This window comes from Hemiscyllium ocellatum, chromosome X, assembly GCF_020745735.1.
Source record: "Hemiscyllium ocellatum isolate sHemOce1 chromosome X, sHemOce1.pat.X.cur, whole genome shotgun sequence".
In the NCBI taxonomy this organism is placed as follows: domain Eukaryota; kingdom Metazoa; phylum Chordata; class Chondrichthyes; order Orectolobiformes; family Hemiscylliidae; genus Hemiscyllium; species Hemiscyllium ocellatum.
This window is the reverse complement of record NC_083453.1, coordinates 1485349-1513308: the sequence shown is the minus strand read 5'-3', so window position 1 is coordinate 1513308 and position 27960 is coordinate 1485349. Positions and strand designations below refer to the sequence as shown.

At 43.7% G+C, this 27960-nt stretch overlaps 1 protein-coding gene across 3 annotated transcripts in view; it reads right to left on the bottom strand.

Moving 5' to 3' along the window:
* The window catches only part of spryd3 (SPRY domain containing 3), a 343156-nt gene that overhangs the window by 309511 nt on the left and 5685 nt on the right, over positions 1 to 27960 (bottom strand). For all 3 annotated transcript variants that reach the window (XM_060820956.1, XM_060820955.1, XM_060820957.1), the window contains exons 4-5: positions 16036 to 16160; positions 9466 to 9601 (exon numbers count right to left, since the gene is read on the bottom strand). In XM_060820956.1, coding sequence (XP_060676939.1) covers positions 9466 to 9601; positions 16036 to 16160 — 261 coding nt within the window. The remainder of the gene's footprint in view (positions 1 to 9465; positions 9602 to 16035; positions 16161 to 27960) is intronic.

Sequence of the window (27960 nt, the reverse complement as noted above, 5' to 3'; positions counted from 1 at the left end):
TGCTTTGTTCCTTTTCCCAACTGTACCAATCTCCGTTGATCTCTTTCCTCACTATCTCCCTGGGTCCCAACCCCCATCCTTATAAGTTTAAGTCCTCCCAAGCAGCTTAAGCAATCTCCCCACCAGTATATTAGTCCCCTTCCAATTCAGGTGCAACCCGTCCTTCCTATACAGGTCACTTCTACCCCAGAAGAGATTCCAATGATCCAAAAATGTGCACCCTTCTCCCCTGCACCAGCTCCTCAGCCACTCATTCATCTGCTCTATCCTCCTTTTCCTACCCTCAGAAGCTCATAGCACCGGGAGTAATCACGATATTACCACCCTCAAGGACCTTTTTTTTTTAAAAACTCTTGCCTAATTTCCTACATTCTCTCCTCAGAATCTCACCCTTTTCTCTTCCTATGTCATTAGTTCCAATGCACACAATGATCTTCTGCTGGTCTGTCTCCCCTTTGAGAATATTCTGCACCCTCTCCAAGATATCCTTGATCCTGGCACCAGGGGGGCAACACATCATCCAGATTTCTCGCTGCCGGCTACAGAAACATCTGTCTGTGCCTCTGACTAGAGAGTCCCCGATCATCATTGATTGCTTGGAACCTGGCATACCCCTCATGACATTAGAGCCAGTTTCAGTATCAGAAACTCGGCTGTCAGAGCTACATTTTTCCTAATGAATGGCTTATGCCTGAAATGTTGATTCTCCTGCTCCCTCGGATGCTGCCTGAGCTGCTGTGCTTTTCCAGCGCCACACTCTCAACACTGATTTCCAGCATCAGCAGTCCTCACTTTCTCCCTGTCACTGCGATGTTCTCCTGAGAGTCCATCACCACCTACATTTTCCAAAACAGCATACTTGTTTGAGATGGCAAGAGCCACAGGAGAAGCCTGCATGACTTGCCTCCCTCTCCTCCCTTTCCTGGAGGTAACCCATCGACCTGACTGTTAGCGAGTTTGGAGAAGACTGTCGAGAAGAGTTTTGAGATACATCTGACTGAATCTGCGGTTTAGCTTCTTTCCTTCAACTTTCACAGTACATCACACCCCAGCTCCTGTAAATTCCTCACTGCCTCTAACTGTGTCACTCCATCAATCTATGTGATACAATCGGATTCACAACCAAACACACTTCCTGCAGACATAATCATTGGTAACATGGAAACCGTCCCTAATCTCCTACATCCAACAGGAAGAGCACATCATTCTACTGAAGGCCATCCTTGCACCTTAACAATCTACAGACCCAGAAAATAGCACAGTCTTACTGGTCTAAAAAACACTGCTCCAGGCTAACTTAGTATCTATGTTTTATATTTTTAAAGTTTAATTAAGACGCAGATCTCAATCAACACATATAAATCAAAAAAGAACCCACTCTACTCACATTAGTAGATTTACAAAAAAAAATTAAGGTTGCACTTAAATAGTTACTTAGTTGCTCCCCTGCTGTGACCTTTCTCACACCGGTTTCTCCTAAATCAACTGTGAACTTTGCCGTTCATTTAGTTTTCATTAGATGAACACCAATAGAACATAGAACAGTACAGCACAGAACAGGCCCTTCAGCCCACCATGTTGTGCTGACCATTGATCCTCATGTATGCACCCTCAAATTTCTGTGACCATATGTATGTCCAGCAGTCTCTTAAATGTCCCCAATGACCTCGCTTCCACAACTGCTGCTGGCAACGCATTCCATGCTCTCGCAACTCTCTGTGTAAAGAACCCGCCTCTGACATCCCCTCTATACTTTCCTCCAACCAGCTTAAAACCGTGACCCCTCGTGTTAGCCATTTCTGCCCTGGGGAATAGTCTCTGGCTATCAACTCTATCTATGCCTCTCATAATCTTGAATACCTCAATTAGGTCCCCTCTCCTCCTCCTTTTCTCCAATGAAAAAAGTCCAAGCTCAGTCAACCTTTCTTCATAAGATAAGCCCTCCAGTCCAGGCAACATCCTGGTAAACCTCCTCTGAACCCTCTCCAAAGCATCCACATCTTTCCTATAATAGGGCGACCAGCACTGGACGCAGTATTCCAAGTGCGGTCTAACCAAAGTTTAATAGAGCTGCAACAAGATCTCACGACTCTTAAACTCAATCCCCCTGCTAATGAAAGTGAAAACACCATATGCTTTCTCAACAATCCTGTCCACTTGGGTGGCCATTTTAAGGAATCTATGTACCGGCACACCAAGATCCCCCTGTTCCTCCACACTGCCAAGAATCCTATCCTTAATCCTGTACTCAGCTTTCAAATTCAACCTTCCAAAATGCATCACCTCGCATTTATCCAGGTTGAACTCCATCTGCCACCTCTCAGCCCATCTCTGCATCCTGTCAATGTCCCGCTGCAGCCTACAACAGCCCTCTATACTGTCAACGACACCTCCAACCTTTGTGTCGTCTGCAAAGTTGCTGACCCATCCTTCAATCCCCTCATCCAAGTCATTAATAAAAATTACAAACAGTAGAGGCCCAAGGACAGAGCCCTGTGGAACACCACTCACCACAGACTTCCAGGCAGAATATTTTCCTTCTACTAACACTCGCTGTCTTCTGTTGGCCAGCCAATTCTGTATCCAGACAGCTGCATTCCCCTGTATCCCATTCCTCCTGACCTTCTGAATGAGCTTACCATGGGGAATCTTGTCAAGGCTAGTTGGGTCCTAACAGACATAGCTGCACAACTGGGTCTGCAGCAGGTAGTGAGGGAACCAACAAGAGTGCAAAACATACTTGATCTCATTGTTATGCATTGAACAGCTGCAGATACATCTGTCCATGACAGTATCGATAATAGCGACAATCACATAGTCATTTTGTAGACAAAGTCTCGCCTTAGAGTTGAGAAAACCCTCCATTGTGTTGAGTGGCACTATCACGGTGTTAAATGGGACAGACTTCGAACAGATGTAGGAACTCAAAACTGGGCATCTATGAGGCACTGTAGGCCAACAACAGCCGAATTGTACTCCAGCACCATCTGAAATCTCATGGCAAGGCATATTCCCCACTAAACTATTACCATCAATCCAGGGGATCAACTCTGGGTCAATGGAGAGTACAGGAGGGCATGCCAGAAGCATCACCAGGCAGGGCTAAAAATCAGATGCCACCTTGGTGAAGCTACCAAAAAGAACCATCAGATCAGAGCTCTGCAGTTCTGTCACACCCAGTTGTGAATGGCGATGGAAAATTAAACAACTCACTGGAGGAAGCATCATAGATATCTCCACGCTTACTGATGGAAGGGCATCATACATACATGCAAAAGATAAGACAACAGCATTTGCAGCAGCCATGCGTGCCAAGTGGATGATCCATCTCAGCATTCTACAGTGGTCCACAACATCACAGATGCAAGTTTTAAACCAGTCCAATTCACTTCACACAATATCAAGAAATGGACAAATAGTGTAAAGGCTATGAGTCCGGCCAACATTCTGGCTATAGTACTGATGGCTTGTGCTCCAGAAATTGCCGCCCACCAAGCCAAATACTGCTCCAGCACGGGCATTGACCGACAATGTGCAACATTGCCCAGGGATGTTCAACACAAAAGCACAGGGCACATCCGACCCAGCGCAAATCCCTCCATCTGTCCACACTCAATCAGTAGTGAAGTGATGGAAGGTATTGCCAACAGTTTTCTCAAGCAGCAGCTAGTCAGCAATAACTTGCTTAGAGACGCCCAGTTTGGGTTCTGCCAGCGTCACTCAGCTCCTGAGCTTGTTACAGACCTGATTCACAAACTGACTAACAGCTGAATCCTAGAGAGGAGGGGAGGAGGACAGCCAAGTCCCATTCCAAGAACACTATTACTACATCAGTGACATCCCCAACTCCATCCTCATCTCAGCTCATTTAATGAATTATTCATCCATCCCTGTGTTACCTCTAGTTTTAATTATCCAAACACACTCCTGGCAAGCCTCCCTGTCATCTGAAGAATATCTAAAACTTTGCTGCCCAAGTGCCCACGTGTAACAGAGCTTGTTCACCCATCAAAAGGCTCCCATTTATAAACAACAAGAATTTTAAATTCTCACTCTTGATTTAATTCCTGGCTATAATAATTTCTTTGTCCCTGTACCACACAACCTTTCATATTTCGAACACTTATTTTGTTTAGACACCTAACGATGTGCTTATTCATTGCATCTCCTGGCTGTTACTAAAGGTGCCTAAACACCACGTTCTGGAATTCCCCACCATAGCTCTCTCAGATCGGCTTTCCTCTTTTAAGGCATTCCTGAAACCTACTTCTTTGGCAATGCTTTTGATCACCTGACATAATATCTCCATCTGTGTCAAAAGTTCTCAGTAATACTTTTTGTGAAATTATTTACATGAAATAAAAACTAAAAACTGTTGACATGTCCAGGGATACTTGGAATCAAACAGCAGAACACCCAGTTGTGCAGATTCACTGCTGGGTCAGATAGCAGTGCAGGTTTATTTCTCCATTTGATTCACTGCCCATGTGGTCATTACCTTTGTCTGTCATCCTCCTTTTTAAAGTGCTGTCATTTCCATCTTTTTAATCCCGCAAAGTTCCAAAACAATACAACAGCTTATATAAAAAAAAAGAGTAATTGCTGCTCCTAGGATTCTAGGAAATCACCTCCAACACTGAAAATATCTCAAAAAGGGAACAGCTCTTACAGTTACAATTCTTTCCCATCCTCCACCTTGAGTGTACAAAAAGTATCTATTGCTCTCCAAAAATGCTATCTTATTCAAGTTTAAACATAATGTTTAGAGACAGGTAAATTAAAACCGAATAACTGGAAAAGCTAGAGAGGTTGACAGCACCTGTGGAGAGAGAAATAAAATGAATACATCGAGTTAAGTATGACTCTTCTTCAGTCCTGCTGAATTTTTCCAGTGTATTTGGTTTTAAGTTTCAGATTTCCTGTATCCGCATTAGTTTGATTTTATTTACGATGGTTGTTATTGAACCACAAGAGACATGGATAGAGCAGGGACAGGAATGGTTGTGGCAGGTTCCAGGATTTAGATGTTTCAGTAAGAACAAAGATGGTAAAAGAGGGGGAGGTGTGGCATTGTTGGTCAAGGACAGTATTGCAGTTGCAGAAAGGATGTTAGGGGACTCGTCAACTGAGGTAGTATGGGCTGAGGTTAGAAACAGGAAAGGAGAGGTCACCCTATTGGGAGTTTTCTATAAGCCTCCGAATAGTTCCAGAGATGTAGAGGAAATGCTAGCAAAGATGATTCTCGATAGGAGTGAGAGAGACAGGGTAGTTGTCATGGGGAACTTCAACTTTCCAAATATTGACTGGGAACTCTTATAGTATGAGTACTAGAGATGGGTCAGTTTTTGTCCAGTGTGTGCAGGAGGGCTTCCTGACACAGTATGTAGACAGGCCAACAAGGAGCGAGGCCACATTAGATTTGGTACTGGGTAATGAACCAGGCCAGGTGTTAGACTTGGAAGATGAGCAATTAGGTGATAGCGATCACAATTCTGTTATGTTTACTTTAGCGATAGAAAGGGATAGGTGTATACCACTGGGCAAGATTTAGGAAGCATACGATGGGGAAGGAAACTGCAGGGGATAGGCACATTAGAAATGTGCAGCTTATTCAAGGAAAAGCTACTGCGTGTCCTAGATAAGTATGTACCTGTCAGGCAGGGAGGAAGCTGTAGAGTGCGGGAGCCGTGGTTTACGAAGGAAGTGGAATCTCAGGTCAAGAGGAAGAATAAGGCTTATGTTAGGATGAGATGTGAAGGCTCAGTTAGAGCGCTTGAGGGTTACAAGGTAGCCAGGAAAGACCGAAAGCGAGAGCTCAGAAGAGCCAGGAGGGGACGTGGGAAGTTGTTGGCGGATAGGATCAGGGTAAACCCTAAGGCTTTCTATAGGTATTTAAGGAATAAAAGAATGACGAGTGTAAGATTAGGGCCAATCAAGGAGAGTAGTGGAGTCAGAGGAGATAGGGGAAGCACTAAATGAATATTTTTCGACAGTATTCACTCGAGAAAACGACAATGTTGTCGAGGAGAATACTGAGATACAGGCTACTAGAGGAGGTGGGATTGAGGTGCACAAGGAAGAGGTATTAGAAATCCTGCAGAGTGTGAAAATAGATAAGACCCCAGGGCCGGATGGGATTTATCCTAGGATCCTCTGGGAAACCAGGGAGGAGATTGCCGAGCCTTCGGCATTGATCTTTAAATCGTCATTGTCTACAGGAATAGTGCCAGAAGACTGGAGGATAGCAAACGTGGTTCCCCTGTTCAAGAAGGGGAGTAGAGACAACCTTGGTAATTATAGACCAGTGAGCCTTACTTCAGTTGTTGGAAAAGGTTATAAGAGATAGGATTTATAATCATCTCGAAAAGAATAATTTGATTAGGGATAGTCTGCATGGTTTTGTGAAGGGTAGGTTGTGCCTCACAAACCTTATTGAGTTCTTTGAGAAGGTGACCAAACAGGTAGATGAGAGTAAACCGGTTGATGTGGTGTTCTGACAGCTAGACTGCTGCGACCACTAGGACTCAACAGCACACAAACCAACAGCCACTCTCAGACAACAACTCACCAGAATGAAGGACCCGATACCCAGCATGAGCCAAACCAACGTAGTGTACAAAATCCCACGCAAGGACTGCACAAAACACTACATAGGACAAACAGGAAGACAGCTAACAACCCGCATCCACGAACACCAACTAGCCACGAAACGACACGACCAGCTATCCTTAGTAGTCACACACGCAGATGACAAGCAACATGAATTCAACTGGGACAACACTACTATTATAGGGCAGGCCAAACAGAACAGCCAGGGAATTCCTAGAGGCATGGCACTCATCCACAGATTCTATCAACAAACACATTGACCTGGACCCAATATACCAGCCACTGCAGCGGACAGCAACTGACAACCGGAAGCGGCAGAGACAAGCCACTATAAATGCCGGAAGAAACGTCACAGAAGTGCTTCACAGGAGGCTCCCAAGTACTGAGGATGTCACCTAGACAGGGGACGAGACGTTTGCAACACAAACTCCCAGCTCAGCGAACAGAACCACAACGGTGTGGTGTATATGGATTGCACCAAAGTGTTCGATAAGGTTCCCCACAGGAGGCTATTGTACAAAATGCGGAGGAATGGGATTGTGGGAGATATCGCAGTTTGGATCAGTTATTGGCTTGCTGAAAGAAGTGGTGGTTGATGGGAAATGTTCATCCTGGAGTCCAGTTACTAGTGGTGTACCGCAAGGGTCGGTGTTGGGTCCACTGCTGTTCGTCATTTTTATAAACGGCCTGGATGAGGACATAGAAGGGTAGGTTCGTAAATTCGCAGACGACACTAAGGTCGGTGGAGTTGTGGATAGTGACGAAGGATGTTGTAGGTTACAGAGAGACAGACAAGCTGCAGAGCTGGGCTGAGAGGTGGCAAATGGAGTTTAATACGGACAAGTGTGCGGTGATTCACTTTGGTCGGAGTAACCAGAATGAAAAATAAGGGCTAATGGTAAGATTCTTGGTAGTGTAAATGAGCAGAGAGATCTCGGTTTCCAGGTACACAGATGCCACCCAGATTGACAGGATTGTTAAGGCGGTATCTAGTGTTTTAGCTTTTATTAATAGAGGGATTGAGTTCCAGAACCATGAGGTTATGCTGCAGCTGTACAAATCTCTGGTGCGGCCGCACTTAAGAGTATTGTGTACAGTTCTGGTCACCGCATTATAAGAAGGATGTGGAAGCTTTGGAAAGGGTGCAGAGGAGATTTACCAGGATGTTGCCTGGTATGGAAGGGAGGTCTTACGAGGAAAGGCTGAGGGACTTGAGGCTGTTTTCATTGGAGAGAAGAAGGTTGAGAGGTGACTTAATAGAGACATTTAAGATAATCAGAGGGTTAGATAGGGAGAGCCTTTTTCCAAGTATGGTGACAGCGAGCATGAGGGAGCATAGCTTTACATTGAGGGGTGATAGATATAGGACAGATGTCAGAGGTAGTTTCTTTACTCAGAGAGTAGTAAGGGTATGGAATGCTTTGCCTGCAATGGTAGTAGATGCGCCAACTTTAAGTACATTCAAGTAGTCATTGGACAAGCATATGGACGTACATGGAATAGTGTAGGTTAGATGGGCTTCAGATTGGTATGACTGGTCGGTGCAACAGAGGGCCGAAGGGCCTGTACTGTGCTGTAATGTTCTATGTTCTATGCAATTGACAAAATTTGGTGTAACACAACAAAGCCTTCATTCATCATATTGTACACCTACCAATGTGGATGCTTAACTGGGGACTCTGTGATCCAGAGGCTACACTTTGAGAAATCCAGGTGATTACAAAAACAAATTTTCAATTTCCAAAGTCAGTGACTCATCTTAACATTTCACAATCTACTTATCACAGACAAGCCAAAGACTGACTTTTTAAAAATTTTTTGGACTCAGGCTCTCATTATTGATGTGTGAATGGCATGCTTTATTCTCTCTATTTTATTATGAAGAAAGCTATGAAGAAAGGTTGACTAGGTTAGGTTTATTTTCATTGGAAAAAAGGAAATTGAGGGGGGACCTGATTGAGGTTTATAAAATCATGAAGGGTATAGACAGTGTGGATAGAGACAAGCTTTTTTCCCAGGGTAAAGGATTCAATAACGAGAGGTCACACTTTCAAGGTGAGAGGTAGAAAATTTAAGGGGGATACACATGACAAGTACTTTACACAGAGGGTGGTGGGTGTTTGGAACGTGTTGCCAGCCGAGGTGGTAGAGACAGGCACAGTAGGTTCATTTAAGATGCGTCTGGACAGATGGATGAGTAGGTGGGGATTAGAGGGATACAGATGCTTAGGAATTGACCGACAGGTTTAGACAGTAGATTTGAATCGGCTCAGGCTTGGAGGGCTGAAGGGGCTGTTCCTGGGCTGTACATTTTCTTAGGTAAAATCAATGACTGCAGATGCTGGAAACCAGATTCTGGATCAGTGGTGCTGGAAGGGCACAGCAGTTCAGGCAGCATCCAAGGAGCAGCAAAATCGGCTTTTCGGACAAAAACCCTTCATCATTTATTCCTGATGAAGGATTTTTGCCTGAAACGTCAATTTCACTGCTCCTTGGATGCTGCCTGAACTGCTGTGCTCTTCCAGCACCACTGATCCAGAATGTAAATTTTCTTTGTTCTTAGAAACTCAATCTTTCCTGGCTTCCAGAAAGCCTGGTTAAATTGACTCATTTTAAAACATAATGTTTGGGCTGGGAAAATATGTCCATGAGAAGGGGTCCTTTCTACAGGGACATGTCAAGTGAGAAAAGGGGATCAAGTTCATTGCTCCTCAGTCAGAAGCATAACCATTTCAGGGTATCCCATATGCAATCATAAGTTGTGGACCCTCCACCCAGGGACTGGCTGTAATCGAGGACATTGGAACAATATCCTGATATTCTGGGTTCAACATCTAGAAAGTATATTTTTCCTACCTCTTTGCCATTCCTTGTGAAAAAGACAGTTGCCATTCCTCTGTCAAAGGATTCTGGGTGGACTCCACAGCCAATTCGATCACCCGTAAAACACTTCGGCCCAAACTGCCGGCCCACTTCATTTCCATTAAATAACCTGCAGAATTAAAAATAATCAGTTCATTCAAAAAGGAACTCAGGAGTCTTTATCATCAGAAAACACAAGTCCACATCTTCAACATGAAATTAACATTGTCACACAAAAACAGGCTGAGCTGCAAATCATACAATCTCGCTGCTCTCAAATTTTAAAAATGAACAAAAAAAAAGTCTTTTTTTTAAATCAAGGGGAAGTAAACAAAATTCATGCAAGTACAGAAATACTGTCAAGAAAAATACAGGGTTAAGCTTTTCTTCCAGCTTTTTCTTCAATTATTTCTGCTTGTATTTCAATCCACCTGCACTGTGCAATTTGCCAGATGACAGGGAAATGGCGAGACTGTTCATGGCAATGTCACTGGATGAATAATCCAGAATCCCAAGCTAATGTCCTGGGGACATGGGTTGGAACTCTACTGTGACAGTTCGTAACATTTCAATTCAATCATCTCTGAAATTAAATTTAATCATCGATTGTCAATAGTACTCATCTGGTTCACTAATATCCTTCCAGATAGGAAATCTGCTTTGCTTACCAGGTCTGGTCTACATGTGCCTGACTCTTAAATGCCCTTGGAAATAGCCAAGCAAGCCACTCAGCTCAAGGAAATTAGGGCTGTAGTGAGAAGTGACTGAGGAGGATTCTGGGAGAGGTCAGCTCGCTCACCACAACTGAGAAGAGCGGATGAATTTCCAATGAGACGATCCGATGCTTGGAGTATATAAAAACCGGCATTTTGACAGTTAGCCAGTGAGACAGAGTGACAACCTGCCACTTAGAGAGAGAGATTGCCATCCAAAACACACACTATCAAAGGTACCTTTTTCACATGAAACATCTTTGCGCAAAAGACCGAAGATGACCCAGGGAGATCAACAGCCAGAGGAAGACAGTCACTAACGACGACAGCTACTATCTGGTTTCAAAAATTAAGTTGATATAATTTTAATGGGGGCTTTTATTGGATTAGTATGTTGTTATAGAGTGGGAGGTGGATAACAGACCTTTAAGAGAAAGGAGGCTTAGAGTTGTAAATAGTTGTCCTTTAATGGTCACTTTCAGAGTTAAAGAACAAAATTGATATTTTTCTTGAAATAGTGGAGTTCTAGGTCACTCCTACTTTAACAGATTATGAGGCGAGGTAAGGCAGGTGAGGTTAGAGCCTGAGCTAATATATGGAAATACGATGTTGCGGCCACTACAAACACTAGTTTGGGAGAAGGGCAGGGCTGGCAGCTCAATATTCCAGGGTTGAGATGTTTCAGATGTGAAAGTGGGTGATGTAAAGGGGTGGGGAGTTACATTATTGATTCAGGAGCATCTTAGAGGGCTCATCTACTCAGGCCATATGGGTAAAGCTTAGGAATAAGAAAGGTACAATCACTATGTTGGGGTTATACAACAAGCCTCACTATAGCCAGCAAGAGATAGAGGAACAGATATGTAGGCAGATCTTGGAAAGATGTAAAAATAATAGTGTTGTTGCAGTGGGTGTTTTTTTTTTAAAATCCCTTGTATTGACTGCGACTTAGATTTTTTAGATTACTTACAATGTGGAAGCAGGCCCTTCGGCCCAACAAGTCCACACCGACCCGCCGAAGCGTAACCCACCCAGACCCATTTCCTTACTTTTATCCCTTCACCTAATGCTACGGGTAATTTAGCATGGCCAATTCACCTAACAGCACATTTTTGGATTGTGGGAGGAAACCCATGCAGACAGGGGGAGAACGTGCAAACTCCACACAGAGTTGCCTGAGGCAGGAACTGAACCTGGGTCTCTGGCGCTGTGAGGTAGCAGTGCTAACCGCTGTGCCACCGTGCCATCCACTTCCTTTGTGCTGGGCCTTAGATGGAGTAGAATTTGTTAGGTGCATCCCCAGGAGGGTTTACTAAAACAATATGTAAATAGTCCAATGAGTAAAAGAACTGTACTAGGCCTTGTATTGGGAAATGAGCCTGGCCAGGTCGTTGAACTTTCAGTGGGGGAGCATTTTGGAACCAGGGATCATAATTCTGTAAGCTTTAAGATAGTTATGGATAAGGTGAAATGGATAAGCTGCCCTCAGGTGAAATTGAGGGAAGGCTAATTAAAGCAGTAGTAGGCACAAACTGGAGAAATGAGATTATGGGCAGCAGTTTGAGGGCAAATCCACATTTCTGGCTTTTAAATGTCAGCTGATCAGAGGTCAGGACCAGCATGCTCCTGTGAGGATGAAAGATAAGAATGGCATGGTTCAGCAACCCTGGATGACAAGAGATATTGAAAGCTTAGACAAAAAGGAAAAGGAAGCAGATGTAGGGTTTTGGAAAGTAAAATCAGACAAGGTTCTTGCGGAATATAAAGTAAGCAGAAAGGAACTTTAGTAAGGAATTAGGATGGGTAAAAGGGGCCATGAAATGCCCTTGGCAAGTAGGATTCAGGAGAATCGCAAGGCATTTTATACGTATACCTGTACTAGGAGCAAGAAGTTAGGTAAAAGTCGGTACACTCAAGAAGGGAGGAGTTTATGCATGGAGCTCAAGGAAATAGCAAGATCCTTAATGAGAACTTTTCATCGTTATTCACCAAAGATAAGGATATGGATGATGGTAAGGTCAGGGAGGTTTATGTTGATATTCTAGGGCATGTCAATATTAAGAAGGAGTTGATGCTGGGTGTCTAGAAAAACATCAAGTTTGATATGTCCTCGTGGCCTACTGGGAGCTATCCCAGGATATTGTGGGAGGCAGGAGAGGAGACTGCTGGGGCGATGATGGAGATCTTTGTGTTGTCATTTGTTACAGACAAGGTCCCAGAAGACTAGAGAATAGCCAATGTCATTTCTTTGTTTTAGAAAGGCAATAGGGATAATTTAGGGAATTACAGACCAGTGAGCCTTACGTCAACAGTATGGAAGTTATTGGAGAAGATTCTTAGGGACGGGATTTACTCACATTTGCAAAAGAATGAATTTTTTAGGTATAGTCAGCAGAAGTTGATGTTATCTACATGGATTTAACTGAAGCATTTAACAAGATACCTCAAGGTACATTGGACTAGAAATTTATCCATAGTGAGGAGGTAACTTAGCTACAAAACGTCATGAAAGACAGAGGGTAGTTGTGGAGGTATGATTTTCTGAATGGAGGTATTCCACAAAGGATCATGATAGGATCTCAGTTTGTAATATATTTTCATCCAAGTCATTTATACATATAAGAGGTTTGATTTGTAAGTTTGCAGGCAATACAAAAACTGATTGAGTTGTGGATAGTGAGGAAGGTTATCAAAGGTTCCAACATGATATAGATCAGTTGGAACATTTAGCAGAGAAATGGCAGATGGGGTTTAATCCGGACATGTGAGGGGTGATGCCTTTTGGAAGATCAAATGCAAGAGGAAATGGCAGGACTCTTAGGAGCACTGATGTACAGTTGGATCTTGGGATCCAAGTCCATAGCTACCTGAAAGTGGCAACACAAGTGAATAAGGTGCTAAAGAAGACATACAGCATGCTCGACGTCACTGGTCAGGGCATTGAGAATAAAAGTTGGCAAGTCATTTTACAGTTGTGTAAAACTTTAGTTGGGTCACTTTTGTATTGTGTGCAGTTCCGATTTCCACATCACAGAAAGGCTTTGGAGAGAGTGCAAAAGAAGTTTACCAGGATGTTGCTTGGATTGGAGTGTTTTAGCTATTATGAGGGGCTAGGTTGTTTTCGTCAGAGGCTGAGGAGCGATCTGATAGTCTTATGTAATTCTAGGAGTTGCATGGAAAGACGGATAGTCTTTCTGATTATAGTCTTTTTGAATATACTCTCTCTGAATGTTTTTCTCAGGATGGAAATGTCAAATACTGAGGAGCCTAAGTTTAAGGTGAGAGGGGAAAAGTTTAAAGGAGATGTGTGAGGCAAATATTTAACGCAAAAGGATGGTCGGCACCAGGAACATGCTGCCAGGGGAGATGACAGAAGCAGACGCGATAGTAAAGTTTACGAGGCCTTTAGACAGACATACAGAACAGGCAGGCAATAGAGGGATACAGACCATGTGCAAGCAGATGGGATTAGTTTAGAATGGTCAGTGCAGACATAGTGGACAGAAGGGCCTGTCCCTGTTCTGTACAGTTGTGTTCTGTGGATAAGCACAAATTCTGGCCTTGCCAGCAATGCTTACATCCCATGAAAGTATTTAAACAATAGAAAAAAAAACAGCCATCCAACTTCTGAGACCAAAAAGTATCAGTTGTTGCAAGCCACTAACAGCCCACAATCTGCTCCTCTCACAATAGCATATCGAGAACTAAGAAAAACAGATAACGGTGCTCTTAAGCAAATCCATTTAAGAGTGACAAAACAGAAGTCTTGTGAAGTACCGTCTCAAAAGTAAATGCCTGCCATTTTTCACACAAATAGCGATCATGACCCCAGAGACTGAATTGATTGGGACTCTCAGCACTGACCATGCTGATGCATCAAATGAGAACCAGCATTTAATCACATCCCCATAAGTTAAGGGTTAGATACAGAACAATGCTCTGCTACACTATAAACAGTCCCAAGACAGGGACAGCAAGGGAATAAATACAGAGTAAAGCTCCCTCTACTCTTTTCAATTGTAAGTAAACTGAAAATAAAGCTCACTCTACTCTTTTAAAGCCAAAGAAAAACTCTTTGCACACTGTTGCCAGCAATTACTCCTGTGCCAGGATGAGCAAAGCATTCTCTTTAGACTAAAGCCCCCTCTCGAACATGACCCCATCAAAAATAAATGATGGGATACATTCAAGTATCCTAAGAAAAATGGGGCAAGCAATAGTGTAGGGGAGACTTTTTTTTTAAATTGGTTTATCGGCCAATGGTGGTGAGCCATTTTCTTGAATTACTGAGGCCCACTTAATGCGGGAGCTCAGGAGGAAACTCCAAGGTTCTGATCCAGCAACAAAAAAAGAAATGGCGCTCTTATTCCCACTCAGGTCGGGACGAGGGGAGAATTTGCAGGTGGTAGTGTTCACACACATCTGTTGCTCTTCACCTTCGAGGAGTAGGAAATAGCGGGTTTGGAAGGTGTCTGAAGGAGTGCTGCTGAATTGCTGCAGTGCATCTTGTAGATGGTACTTGCTGCTGCCAGTGTGCATATGTGGCTAAGGAAGTGACTGTTCAGGGCAGTGGATGTGGTATCAGGCAAAAAGGGTGCATTGCCCTGAATAGTGTCAAGCTTCTTGAGTGTCTTTAGAGCTACACTCAGCCAGTCAAGTGGGGAGTATTCCAACACACCCGATTTGTCCCTTGGAGATAGTGGGCATGCTTTGGCAAGTCATGATGGCTCAGTGGTTAGCACTGCTGCCTCACAGCGCCAGAGACCTAGGTTCGATTCCAGCCTCGGGCAACTGTCTGTGTGGTGTGTGCATGTTCTCCCAGTGTCTGCGTGGGTTTCCTCAGGGCGCTCCGGTTTCCTCCCCCAATCCTAAAATGTGCAGGTTCGGTGGATTGGCCACAATAAATTGTCCACAGTGTCCAGAGATGTACAGACTAGGAAGACTGGGGCATGGGAAATGCGGGTTTACAGGGATCGAGTAGGAGTGTGGGGCTAAGGTCTGAGTGGACTTCTCTTCAAAACGTCAGTCTGGACTCAATGGGCCAAATGATGTGCTTCACACTGTAGGGATTCCATGAATCAAGAAATGGATTTGTCGCTGCTGGATTCCTAGTCTCTGACCAGTCCTTGTAGCCACTATATTTATGTGGCTAGTTCAGTTCAGTTTCTGGTCAATGGTCACCCCCAGGATGTTGTTAGTACAGAATTTAGCTAGTTGGTGTCATTGAAAGCTAAGGGGCAATGGTTAGATTCTCTGCTGTTATTTGTTATTTATCAGCCCAAGCCTGAAAATTGTCCAGGTCTTGCTGCATATGGATAAGAGGTCTTCTGGATGGAACAGAACACAGAAATTATCAGCAAACATCCCCACTTAGGAAATTGTGTTGAAGGTAAGGTCATTGATGAAGCAGATGAATCTGGTTTAATCTAGAATACCACCCTGAAGAACTTCCTCAGGCTGAAGGGACTGGTTGCCTAACAACCACAAACATCCTTCTGCTCAGAATGACTCAGAAAAGTGGAGAATTTTCCCCTGATTCCCATCCAACTTTACTCGGGCTCCTTGATGCTACCTGCCTCTTGCTCAAGTGATGCCTTGATGTCAAAGGAGAACTGGAGAGCACTCATTTATAAACTCTGTTTGTGGAATCTTTGATGTACAAATGGACAAGACAACGCGAATCACTGCACTTGAAAGTAATTCACTATGCATGAAATAGTTTGAGATATTTCAGAAAGTAATAACATTCTGCATAAATAACTATTGCTGTAACAGCTTCCACTGTAATAAGAAGAGAGCAAAAACATTTCAGGTAGATTACTTTCAATCTCAAACTTTCTGAATTACTCACTTCCCATCATCTGCATGGTAAGCAACAGAATGTGGAAGCCATCCTGGCTGATGATCCAGCTTGTAATACTGAGGGACTAATCCTACTGCAATGGTCCCTCTGACACCAGTATCCACTATGCACACCTACATGGAGGAAAAATAGGTCATATTTCAGTCACTAACAAGCACACTTCTGCAATATCATAGTTTTCAAAAATATCCATGTCAGGTCTGTACTCTATGGAGTTTAGAAGGATGAGCCATAGAAGTCCACAGCTTGGAGACAGGCCCTTCGGCCCAACTTGCCTCTGCTGCCCAGTTTTCACAATTTAAACAAGTCCCTTTTGCCTGCATTTCAGCCATGTCCCTCCATACCTATCCCATCCATGTACCTAAGGAGAGGGAAATCTCATTGAAACTTCTAGAATACTAAGAGGCCTAGATACAGTGGGAACCGAGAGCCAGACTGAAATTGAAAGGCTGATCCTTTAGAATGGGCTATGGAAGAATTTCTTCAGCGAGAGGGTGGTTAATCTGTGGAACGCATTGTCACAGAAAACCGTGGAGGCCAAATCATTGAGTGCAATTAACGTAGAACATAAAACAGTATATAGCTCAGGAACAGGTCAGCTGATCATGGCCTGTACCAACCATAACGCTAGTCTAAGGTAATCCCATCTGCCTGGTCTGTATTCCTCTATTCGCTGCCGGTTCACATGTCTGCCTCTTTTGCTACCAAATCGGTTCCTACCATCTCCACTGACAGCACCTTCCAGGCACCTACTAACATCCAAGTAAAAACACTTACATTGCATATCTCCCCTAAACTTTCCCCCACCCACCTCTCCTCCCCTTAAAGCTATGCCTCCTAGTATTTGATATTTCTAGCCTGGCAAAGAGACTTTGACTATCCAACCTAACCATGTATCGCAGAATTTTATACTTATATCCAGTCACCCCACAGCCTTTGATACCCTGGGGGGAAAAAAAATCCACATTTGTCCAAAACAATCAAAGTTAATTCAACCTCTCCTTTACAGTTAATACACTTAAATCCAGGCAACACTTTCTCAAACTAAATTTTAAAAAGTTGAAAAAACTGGAAATCTGAGACAAAAACAGAAATTGCTAGAAAAGCTCAGGTATGACAGCATCTGTGGAGAGAAATCACAGTTAACGTTTTGGATCCAGTGACCCTTCCTCAGTACTTTCTCAATCTGTTGGAGGCAGGCACCTCCAACAATTTGTGCACATGTTCCATCAGGTTCCTCTGCTCCTCAAATGCTTTAGAATATGTTATTTTGTACGACTGTTCCTCATTCTTCCTGCGCTAAATTTTGTCTGCCATGCAGTTGCTCTTTCCACCAAGCTATTCATGTCTTGAAATCCATCAATATCCACTTTCCTGTTCACAGGATTTGCAAATTGTATGTAATTGACAAATTTTGAAATGTGCCTTGCGTACCCAATCCAAGTCATGAATATATATCAAGAAAAGTATGCAGCCTAACACTGACCCCTTGGGATACCCCACTGTTCACCACTAGGAAAGCTAACAATGTTATAATTTACTGGGAGGAGAATTGAATACAAAAGCAGAGAGGTTGTACTTCAATTATACAGGACACGAATGATATCACATCTAGAGTAGTGTGTATAGAATTAGTCTCCTTACTTAAGGAAGGATGGCTTTGGAAACATTTTAGGGAAGATTTATCTGACTAATATCTGGAATGGGTGGGTCATCTCATGAGGAAATAGTTGGATAGGCTGGGCTTGTCTTCACTGGAGTTTAGAAGAGTAAGAAATGACTTGATTGAAACATACAAGGCCCTGAGGGTTGTGACAAAGCAGATGTGGAAAGAATCTAAGTACAAGGGGTTGCTGTTTAAAGCTTAGGGACTACCCATTTAAAAAGGAGATGAGCCAAATTATTTTCTCTCAGAGGGTCATGAGTCACTGGAACTGCTCCATCACCTTTTCAGGAAGACAGAGTCGTGAAATATTTTTAAGGCAGAGGTGGAGATTCTTACTGAGCAAAGGGGTGAAAAGTTATCACCAGGAACATGGATTTGAGGTTACACTCAGATCAGCCATGATCTTAATAGATGGTAGAGCAGGCTGGAAGGGCCAAATGGCCTACTCATGCTCCTTGTTTATGTGTACGTACTACTCTCAGTTTCCTGTCATTCATACAACGCTGTGTCCGTGTTGCAACTATTCCTTTAATTCTATGGGCTTCAGCTTTGCTGACAAAGTCTATCGGACAGCACTGCATCTGATGCCTTTTGGAAGGTCATGCAGACCACACTAACCATGTTGTGTGCACCAAATCATTCCCCATCACCTCACCAAAATCTCAATCAAGTCAAGTAAAGCCATTCCTATGTTGGAATTTCTCAATTAATCCACATCCTAGAGATGGACAGCACAGAAACAGACCCTTCGGTCCAACCCGTCCATGCCGACCAGATATCCCAACCCAATCTAGTCCCACCTGCCAGCTCCCGGCCCATATCCCTCCAAATTCTTCCTGTTCATATACCTGTCCAAATGACTCTTAAATGTTGCAATTTACCAGCTTCCACCACATGCTCTGGCAGCTCATTCCATACACGTACCCCCTCTGCATGAAAAAGTTGCCCCTTAGGTCTCTTTTATATCTTTCTCCTCTCACCCTAAACCTATGCCCTCTAGTTCTGGACTACCCGATCCCAGGGAAGAGACTTTATCTATTTATCCTATCCATGCTCCTCATGATTTTATAAACCTCTATAAGGTCGCCCCTCAGCCTCCAACACCCCAGGGAAAGCAGCCCCAGCCTATTCAACCTCTCTATGTAGCTCACACCCTCCAACCCTGGCAAGATCCTTGAAAGTCTTTTCAGAATCCTTTCAAGTTTCACAACATCCTTCCAATAGGAAGGAGACCAAAATTGCACACAATATTCCAAAATGAATAGGTAAATAGGCAAAGTCTTTTTCCTGGGGTCAGGGAGTCCAGAACTAGAGGGCATAGGTTTAGGGTGAGAGGGGAAAGATATAAAAGAGACCTAAGGGGCAACTTTTTCATGCAGAGGGGGTACGTGTATGGAATGAGCTGCCAGAGCATGTGGTGGAAGCTGGTAAATTGCAACATTTAAGAGGCAAGTATGAAGTGCAAAGGTCAAATGTAAAGGTACAGCAAACTCTCCAGCCACTATTTAGCTTTGAATACCTGAGGGTGATGGTCCCTGAGGAATGCAGTCAAAGCCAAGCCCACGGCATCATGGCTGGTTCAGCTGTACAGGGGGCATGAGGAAGTTTCAAAAATCAACAGTGACAGGCATGTCATTATAGGGGAATGGAGAGTTATTTCTGAAAACGCAGATATAACTTCAAGATGGTGTGTTGTCTCCCTGGTTTCAGCGTCAATGCAGGGCACCCAGATAGAAAAAGCGAACAGCCAGAAGTTGTGGTCCATGCCCGTACCAATAATATGGGTAAAAATAAAGGGAGAAGGTTTTACAGTCAGTTTAGGGAGCTAAGAAAGTAACTGGAAGCGGAACCTCAAAACAGTAGCGATCTCCATTTTATACACATTACCATGCACTCATAAGCACAGAAATAGGAGAATCAAACAAATAGATGTGGAATTAGTACATGTGAGGGTACACAAAAGGCAAGAGAACAGCACAAAGTCAAAATGCTAATTTGATGTGCTGATGCAGACACAATAGTCCTTCTTCTATGCCATAAGGCTAACACGGTGGTTCAGTGGTTAGCTTTGCTACTTCATAGCACCAGGAAGCTGGGTTCAATTCAATCTTGGGCGACTGCATGAAATTTGCACATTCTCTCAGTTTCTGCCAAGTGCTGTGGTTTCTTCCCACAGTCCAAAGATTTGCAGGTAGGCGGATTGGCCATGGTTAATGTAAGGTTATGGGGATAGGGTGGGATGCTTTTTGGAGGGTCAGTGTAGACTTGATGGATCAAATGGCCTCTATCTGTACTCGGGATTCTATGATAACACTTCTGCAATTCTGTGATATGTATGGCATACATTTCTGATTGTGAAGGGTTTAAATTAACTTGGTAGAGGAAATAGGAGGAGAAATCCCGATATCTCTGTCCTAAAAAGACAACCCCTCAGTTTAAGAACAGTGTTCCCTACTTCTGGACTAACCCACCCATATCCAATCTGTCAAGATTACTCAGAATTTTATGAGTCAAATCACCATTTGTTTTCACTGGAGTTCAGAAGACCAAGTCCACTCTGTCCAGTCTTTCTTCACAAGGCAACCTGGTTTTCGGTATCAAATGTCCTCTGAACTGGCTACATCACGTATATATCCTTCCTTGAATAAGGAGACCAAAAGTGTATACGTATACAAGATATGGTCTCACCAATGCCCTGTGTAACTGAAGCATAACATCCTTTCCTCAATTCCTCTCATAATAAAAGATTACATTCCATTAGCTTTCTAAATCACTTGCTGTAAACTACTTTTTGTGACTCTTGCCCAGAATACCTAAATCCCTCTGCACCTCAGAATTCTTCAGTCATTCTCTGATTAAGTCTTGTTTTTTCTTCTTCTTGCCAAAGTGAATAACTTCGCATTTTACCACATGATACTTCATCTGATAGATTCTCGTATTCACTTAACCTATGTAAATCAATCTGCATCCATCTTTGCAAGGTACTTCCCTACTATTTTCATGTAATTTATACATTTGTCACCACCATGCCTTCGGTCCTATCATCTAAGTCAAGATATAACTTCAAAAACAATGAGGTCACAGTACAGACACTTTATGGGACCCTAGTTGTCACATTCTACAATTTGGAAAAGATCTATTTTGTGCATCCTGTCAGTTAAATGCTCGCTAGCCAATCTTTTTATCCCTGTTAACATTTTACCCCTTACATCATGGGCTCACACTTTGTAAAATAACTTTTTATATTGAACCTCATGAAATGCCTTCTGAAAATCCACGTCCCGCACATCAGCGGGCACCTTTTATTCACAGTGCACATTACTGCTTTAAAGAATTCCAATAAATTGGTTAAACGTGATTTCTCCATCACAAAACCACACCGACTCCTTCTAATTTCCATGCGTTTCTCCAAATGTCTAGCTAATGACCTGTTCCAACACCTTCCACTTCACAGACATCAAGATAACCAGCCTATAGTTCTGCTTTCTGTCTCTTTTCATTCCTGAATAAAGGGGTTACACTTGCTGTTAGAGTCTATCAGGACCTTTTCAGCATCTAATGAATTTTGGAAAATTAACAGAACTGCATCTAATAGCTCATTAGCCAATGCTTTTGAGACCCAAAGATCAAGTCTATCCAGACCTGGAGACTTGTGAACCCATAGTTCCAACTGCTTTCTCAATTTTGCATCCTGAGTGATTATAATTTCACCAAATCCTTGGGTATCACTGGCTGGGCCAACATTTCTTGCCCATCCCTGATGGTGGTGAGTTGCCTGCTTGAACTGCTGCAGTTCCTGTGCTGTAGGCAGACCCACAATGTCATTAAGGAAGGATTTCCAGGATTTTGACCCAATGAAAGATTGGTAATATTTTTCCAAGTCAGGATGGTGAATAGCTTGGAAGGGAACTTGAAGATGGTGGTGTTCCCATGTATCTGCTGCTCTTGTCCTTCTAAATGGAGCTGTCTAAGGATCTTTGGAGAATTTTTGCAGGGCATCTGGTCAATAGCTGTTGTTACTCAGCATCGGCGGAGGAGAGAGTGGATGTTTGTGGATGTGGTGGCAGTCAAGTGGATGGTGTCAAACTTCTTGAGCATTGCTGGCGCTGCATTCACCCAGACAAACGGGGAGTATTCCATCATACTCTGGGCTTGTGCCTGATTCATAGTTATTACTGGGTTTTTTTGTAACCTCTATAGTGAAAACAGAAACAAAACATTTATTCATTATACACCCTATTTCTTTCATTTAGGACTTTAAAAAAAAAATCGAAGGAGTAGGTGATTGGCTCTTGGGGCCTGATTCACCATTCAACATGATCATTGTTGATCATCCAACTCAGTATCCTGAGCACCATCTTGAAAACATCCAATGTTTTGGTGTCAACCGCTTTCTGTGGCATAGAATTCCACAGGTTCACCACTCTCTCTGGGTGAAGACATTTCTCATATCAGCCCTAAATGGCCGACCCCATATCCTTAGACTGTGGCGTCTGGTTCTGGATGCCCCAAACTAACGGGAACATTCTTCCTGGCTAACCCTGTTCGAATTTTATAGGTTTCCATGAGATCCCCCTCATTCTTATAAACTCCAGTGAATACAGTTCATACCAACCCAGTTTCTCTTCATACATCAGTCCTGTCAGAAATCAGTCTGGTAAACATTTGTTGCACTCCCTCCACAGCCAGAAAACCCTTCCTCAGATAAGGAGACCAGAACTGCACACAATACTCCAGACGTCGTCATAGACCTCGACAATTGAGCAAGACATCTCTGCTCCTGCATTCGAATCCTCTCGTTAGGAGGATCAACATACTATTTACCTTCTTCACTGCCTACTGCACCTACATGCTTAGTTTAGTGACTGGTGTACAAGTCCAGAGAGATAACATCCATTGGCTCTCCTGGTCTAACCTGCTCATCAGCTCCTCAAAGAATTATTACACATTTGTCAGGTATGACCTTTCCTGATGAAACTATGCTGACTTGGCCCTATTTTATCATGCACTTCCAAGTACTCAGAAATCCCATCCTTCACAATGGACTCCAAAATCTTACTAACGACTGAGGTCAGGCTAATTGGCTTATAATTTCCTGTCTTACTCCCCTCTTAAACCCGGGAGGGTGGGGGGGTTACATTAGCAATTTTCCAGTCCTCAGGGACTCCCCTTGACTCATGATACCTGAAACATCACTAATAAAGGCTCCACTATCTCTTCAGCTAACTCCTTCAGAGACTTGAAACGTGAAAGGGTTCAGAAAGGATTTACAAGGATGTTAAAACCACAAGACCACAGGAGCAGAAATTAGGCTAGAGTTGGAGGAGTTGACCTACAGAGAGAGGCTGAATAGGCTGACGTTATTTTCCCTGGAGCATTGGAGAATGCAAGGTGACCTTATTGAAGTTTATAAAATTATGAGGGACATGGATAGGGTGAGTAGTCAAGGTGTTTTCCCCAGGTTAAGGGAGTCCAAAACTAGAAGGCATGGGTTTAAGGTGAGAGAGGAGAGATATAAAAGGGACCTAAGTGGCAGCTCTTACACACAGAGGATGGTGCATGTATTGAATGAGCTGTCAGTAGAGGCTGGTACATTTGCAGCATTTAAAAGACATCTGGATGGGAATATGAATAGAAAGTGGTTAAGGGAAATGAGCCAAATGCTGGCAAATGAGACTAGTTCAATTTAGGATACCTGATTGGCAGGGATGAGTTGGATTGAAGGGTCGTTTCCGTGCTGTATATCTCTATGTGATGTTGGCAATATAGGTTGTGAAAGATGCACCTAGTAACAGTATTTTTCCATTAGAATATGGCTGCCTGAATGAAGTCCTAATGAAATACCTGAATGTTTTTCAGGAAGGCATACGGACTATCAAAGGAGCCAAGACCAGCTTACATGTTAACCAGGAAACAATTCTATGATTCTGCAAGGCACCCCCAGTGCCATTTGCTTTAAGGACAAAAGTGAAGGCAGAAATCATCAAACCAGTCGAGTTTGTGAAATAGGCAGCACCAGCTGATGGTGTAGCCTGACAGGTTGTGAAGCCTTTGTGGGAATTTTAAACAAACAGTAAACCGCTTTTCGCAGCTGGATAAATATAAATCCCTTGTGGAGAGGATTTATACAAAGCTGGCAAGGAGTTGTTCTTCACGAAACTGGACATGAGCCATTTGTATTTGCAATTGTACCAATACATAAGACTACCATATGGAGTCTTGTCAGCCTGTGCAATTTTTCATTTTACAAGGTCAACCCCAGGTTGCCATTTATCTAGATGACATACTAATAACTGGGGAGGCCAATAAGGAGCACATCAAGAACTTGGATAGAACTGTTAGACATTTCGCCCAGTGCATGCATATGCATTAGAAGGGTTCCAGACACCCAAGTGACCTACTTGGGCTATAGAGTCAACAATGGTTACACCCGTTGGAAGAGAAAGTGAGGGCTCCCACATCTGTACTTGAGCTTAGGTCTTTCCTTGGGCTGGTGAACTATTACAGCAAGTTCATAATAAGCTGGCCTCCATCCTGGCACCTATGTCTCAACTCTTAAATAAGGGCCAGCCTTGGAAATGGTGGCATAGCCTTTAGGGAAGTGAAAAAACAGCTATCATCCTCTGAGGTGTGGCAAACTATAATCCCAAGCGAGATCTGGCATTAACATGCAATGCCTCCCCATTCAGCATCGTGACAGTATGAGCTCACAGGTGGCCCAATGGAGAGGAAGGTCCAACATTGCCTCCATCCAGGATTTTGACTAATGCAGAGCATAAATACACCCAAATAGACAGAGAAGGTTTGGCGATCAGATTTGGAGTCAGATAATCTGACTCACGGCAGTAACTGCCCTATCTGGCCCAGTTTTATGGGCGGCATGGTGGCACAGTGGTTAGCACTGCTGCCTCACAGCATCAGAGGCCTGGGTTCAATTCCTGCCTCAGGCGACTGTCTGTGTGGAGTTTGCACATTCTCCCCATGTCTGCGTGGGTTTCCTCCCACAGTCCAAAAATGTGCAGGTTAGGTGAATTGGCCATGCTAAATTGTCTGTAGTGTTAGGTGTAGGGGTCTGGGTGGGTTGCGGGTCAGTGTGGACTTGTTGGGCTGAAGGGCCTGTTTCCACACTAAGTAATCTAATCTAATTCCCGCAATACATTTATAGATGCAAATTTGTAATAACAATGGACCACAAACTCCTGCGAGGTCTAATTAAGACAGACAAGGCAGTGCTGCCCATTGCTTCAGGCCAAATTTAATCATGGGGTCTAACTTGAAGCGTGTGCAATTACAAGTTGGAACACCGGCCGGTAGGCCAAGTAGTCAATGCGGGTGCCTTGAGCCGCCTCTTGCTGGCAGTCACACCATCAGTAGCACTGCCACTGGGAGAGTTTGTATTGTTTTAAAACTTTCTGGGCACACTTCCAGTCACAGCTGATAATATCAGACTTCAGATGCGGAAAGATCTGGTCCTGGCAAAACTGACGGTGATGGGGGCAAACCAAAACTGTCACAACCAACACTGAAACCTTTCTGGACCCAGAGAGACCAGATCACAATAGAGGATTGCCCCAAGCAAACTCCACCAGGGTCATCCAGGGGTTTCCAAAATGAAAATGTTGGCAAGAGGTTATGTCTGGTGGATCGAATTGGATACAGACATAGCTGCATTGCTGGGGCAGTACCCAGGGTGCCAACAAGGATTAAAATTACTGCCAGCAGCTCCCCCACATTCATGAGAATGGCCGCATCAAGTCTGGACTCAGTTGCAGATTGACTACATAGGTCATTTCATGGGCCTGAAGAGAATAATTTTCTTCTGAGACACTCCGATCACGAGAGATGAGCTACTGTACGTTACATGCCACCCATATCAGAGGCAGAGTTGGAGGAACCTGACCCAGTGTTAAAATGCCTCAGAAGGAGCTACAAAAAAAAAAGAACTGGCCTATGGCCGATGGCTCAGAGTGGGAGGGATGTAGTGATTTTAATGAGGTTAGCCATGTGGACCTCATAGAATATGTGTTGCCTGATTGGACCACATTGACAGCCCTAATCAGGGAGTCCTGGCTGATAGATATAAACAGGAGAAACAGACTGTTCACTCAGAGCTGGCTCTCAGGGAGCTGGATCTGTGTCAAGCACTCTCTACATGTAAATATAGGATGACTTGGTGATGGGATACTGGCCTCTGTGGACTTATTTCATGACCACGTCTTGACTACGATGTACAGCTTTACTCGTTACCCAAAGAAGATACTGCAAAGGCTATGGGCCCTGATAACATTCTGACAACAGCACTGAAGATGTGTGCTCTAGAACTTGTCATTCACATAGCCACGCTTTTCCACTCCAGCTACAACACTGGCATCTACCAGATAATGGCTCCTGATCTCATCACAACATCAAGTCAAACATGGAAAAAACAATCTGAACTCGAGAGGCGGTGAGAGTGACTGCCTTTGACATTAAGGCCGCAGTTGACCAAATGGGGCATAGAAGAGCCTGAACAAAATTATAATCAAAGGGAATCAGAGGAAAATGCTCCACTGGTTGAAGTCATATCTGGCAGAAAGGAAGGTTGTGATTGTTGGAGGTTAGTCATTTCAGTTCCCAGGATATCACTGCAGGAGTTCTTCAGGGTAGTATCCTAGACCCAATTATCTTCAGCGATTCGTCTATCAGATGTGGGGATATTCACTGATGATTGTGTAACGTTCAACATCATTCGCAACTCCTCACATAATAAAACAGTCCATGTCAAAAAGCAATATCCAAGTGGCAAGTAACACTTGAGCCACACAAATGCCAGACAATGGTCAAAAGAGTATCTAACCTTCACCCCTTGACATTCAATAGCATCACCAACACTGAATCCAGCAATAACAACATCCTGGGAGTTACCACTGACTAAAAATGGAATTGAATGAACAAAGTAAATACTGTGGCTACAAGAATGAGTCCGAGGCTAGGATACCACAGCAAGCAACTCACCTGCCAACTTCCCAAGCCTTGTCCACAACCTTCAAGGCACAGGTTAGGAATACTCTCCAATTGTCTGAATGAGTGCAGCTCCAACAGCATTCAAGAAGCTCGACACCATCCAGGACAAAAGAGCCCACTTGATTGGTCTACACCCACAAACATCCACTCCCTCCAACACTGACGCTCCATAGCAGCAATGTGTATCGTCTACAAGATACACTGCAGAAGTTCATCAAAGGTCCTCAGATCTTTCAAACCTATAACCTCTACCACCTAGAAGGGCAGCAGCCACCTACAAGTGCTACTCCAAGCCCCACACCATCCTGATTTGGAAATACACCACCATTCCTTCAGCATCACCAATCAAAATCTGAGAACTCCCTTCTCAAAAGTACTGTTCTTAGATTAGACACTCTTCCACACTCTTCGGCCCAACAAGTCTACACCGACCCTTTGAAGAGCAGCCCACCCAGACCAGTTTCCCTACATTTACCCCTTCACCTAACACTCCGGGCAATTTAGCATGGCCAATTCACCTGACCCGCACATCTTTGGACTGTGGGAGGAAACCGGAGCACCCGGAGGAAACCCACGCAGACACGGGGAGAACGTGCAAACTCCACACAGACAGAAATTGAGGCAGAAATTGAACCTGGGTCTCCGGCGCTGTGAGGCAGCAGTGCTAACCACTGAGCCACCATGCCATCCATAACATGTGGGTGTTCTTACACTGCAAGGACTGCAGCAGTTCAACAAGGCCACTCATTACCATCATCTCAAGGGAAACTAGGGTAAGTAATAATTACTGGTTCAGGCAGCAATGCCCACTACCCATAAATTAATATTTAAAAAGGATATACTTCAGCTTGCTTTGAGGGGAACGCAATGAAGAATCAGTGGCCTGAGTCTTAGAAAGAGGAGGCTGGCCTATGATGAGAGGTTGCGTCAACTAAGCCTACATTCCCTGAAATTTAGAAAAATGAGGGGTGGCTCAATTTAAATATCTAAAAAAAACTGAAGAGGCTCAACAGCATCGATGCTCAGAAAATATTTTCCTAACTGAAGAACCTGGAGCATGGGATTAGCCATGACAAAGGGGTTGGCCACTTAGGACTGAGACGAGGAGAAATGACTTGAGGGCCGGAAATAGCTGTAATTCTCTACTCCAACAAACTGTAGCTTACATATGGAGTATGTTCAAGATAAAGTGGTATGAAGCAATTTAAGAGATATGGAATAGTGCAAGAAGCTAAAGTTGAGGT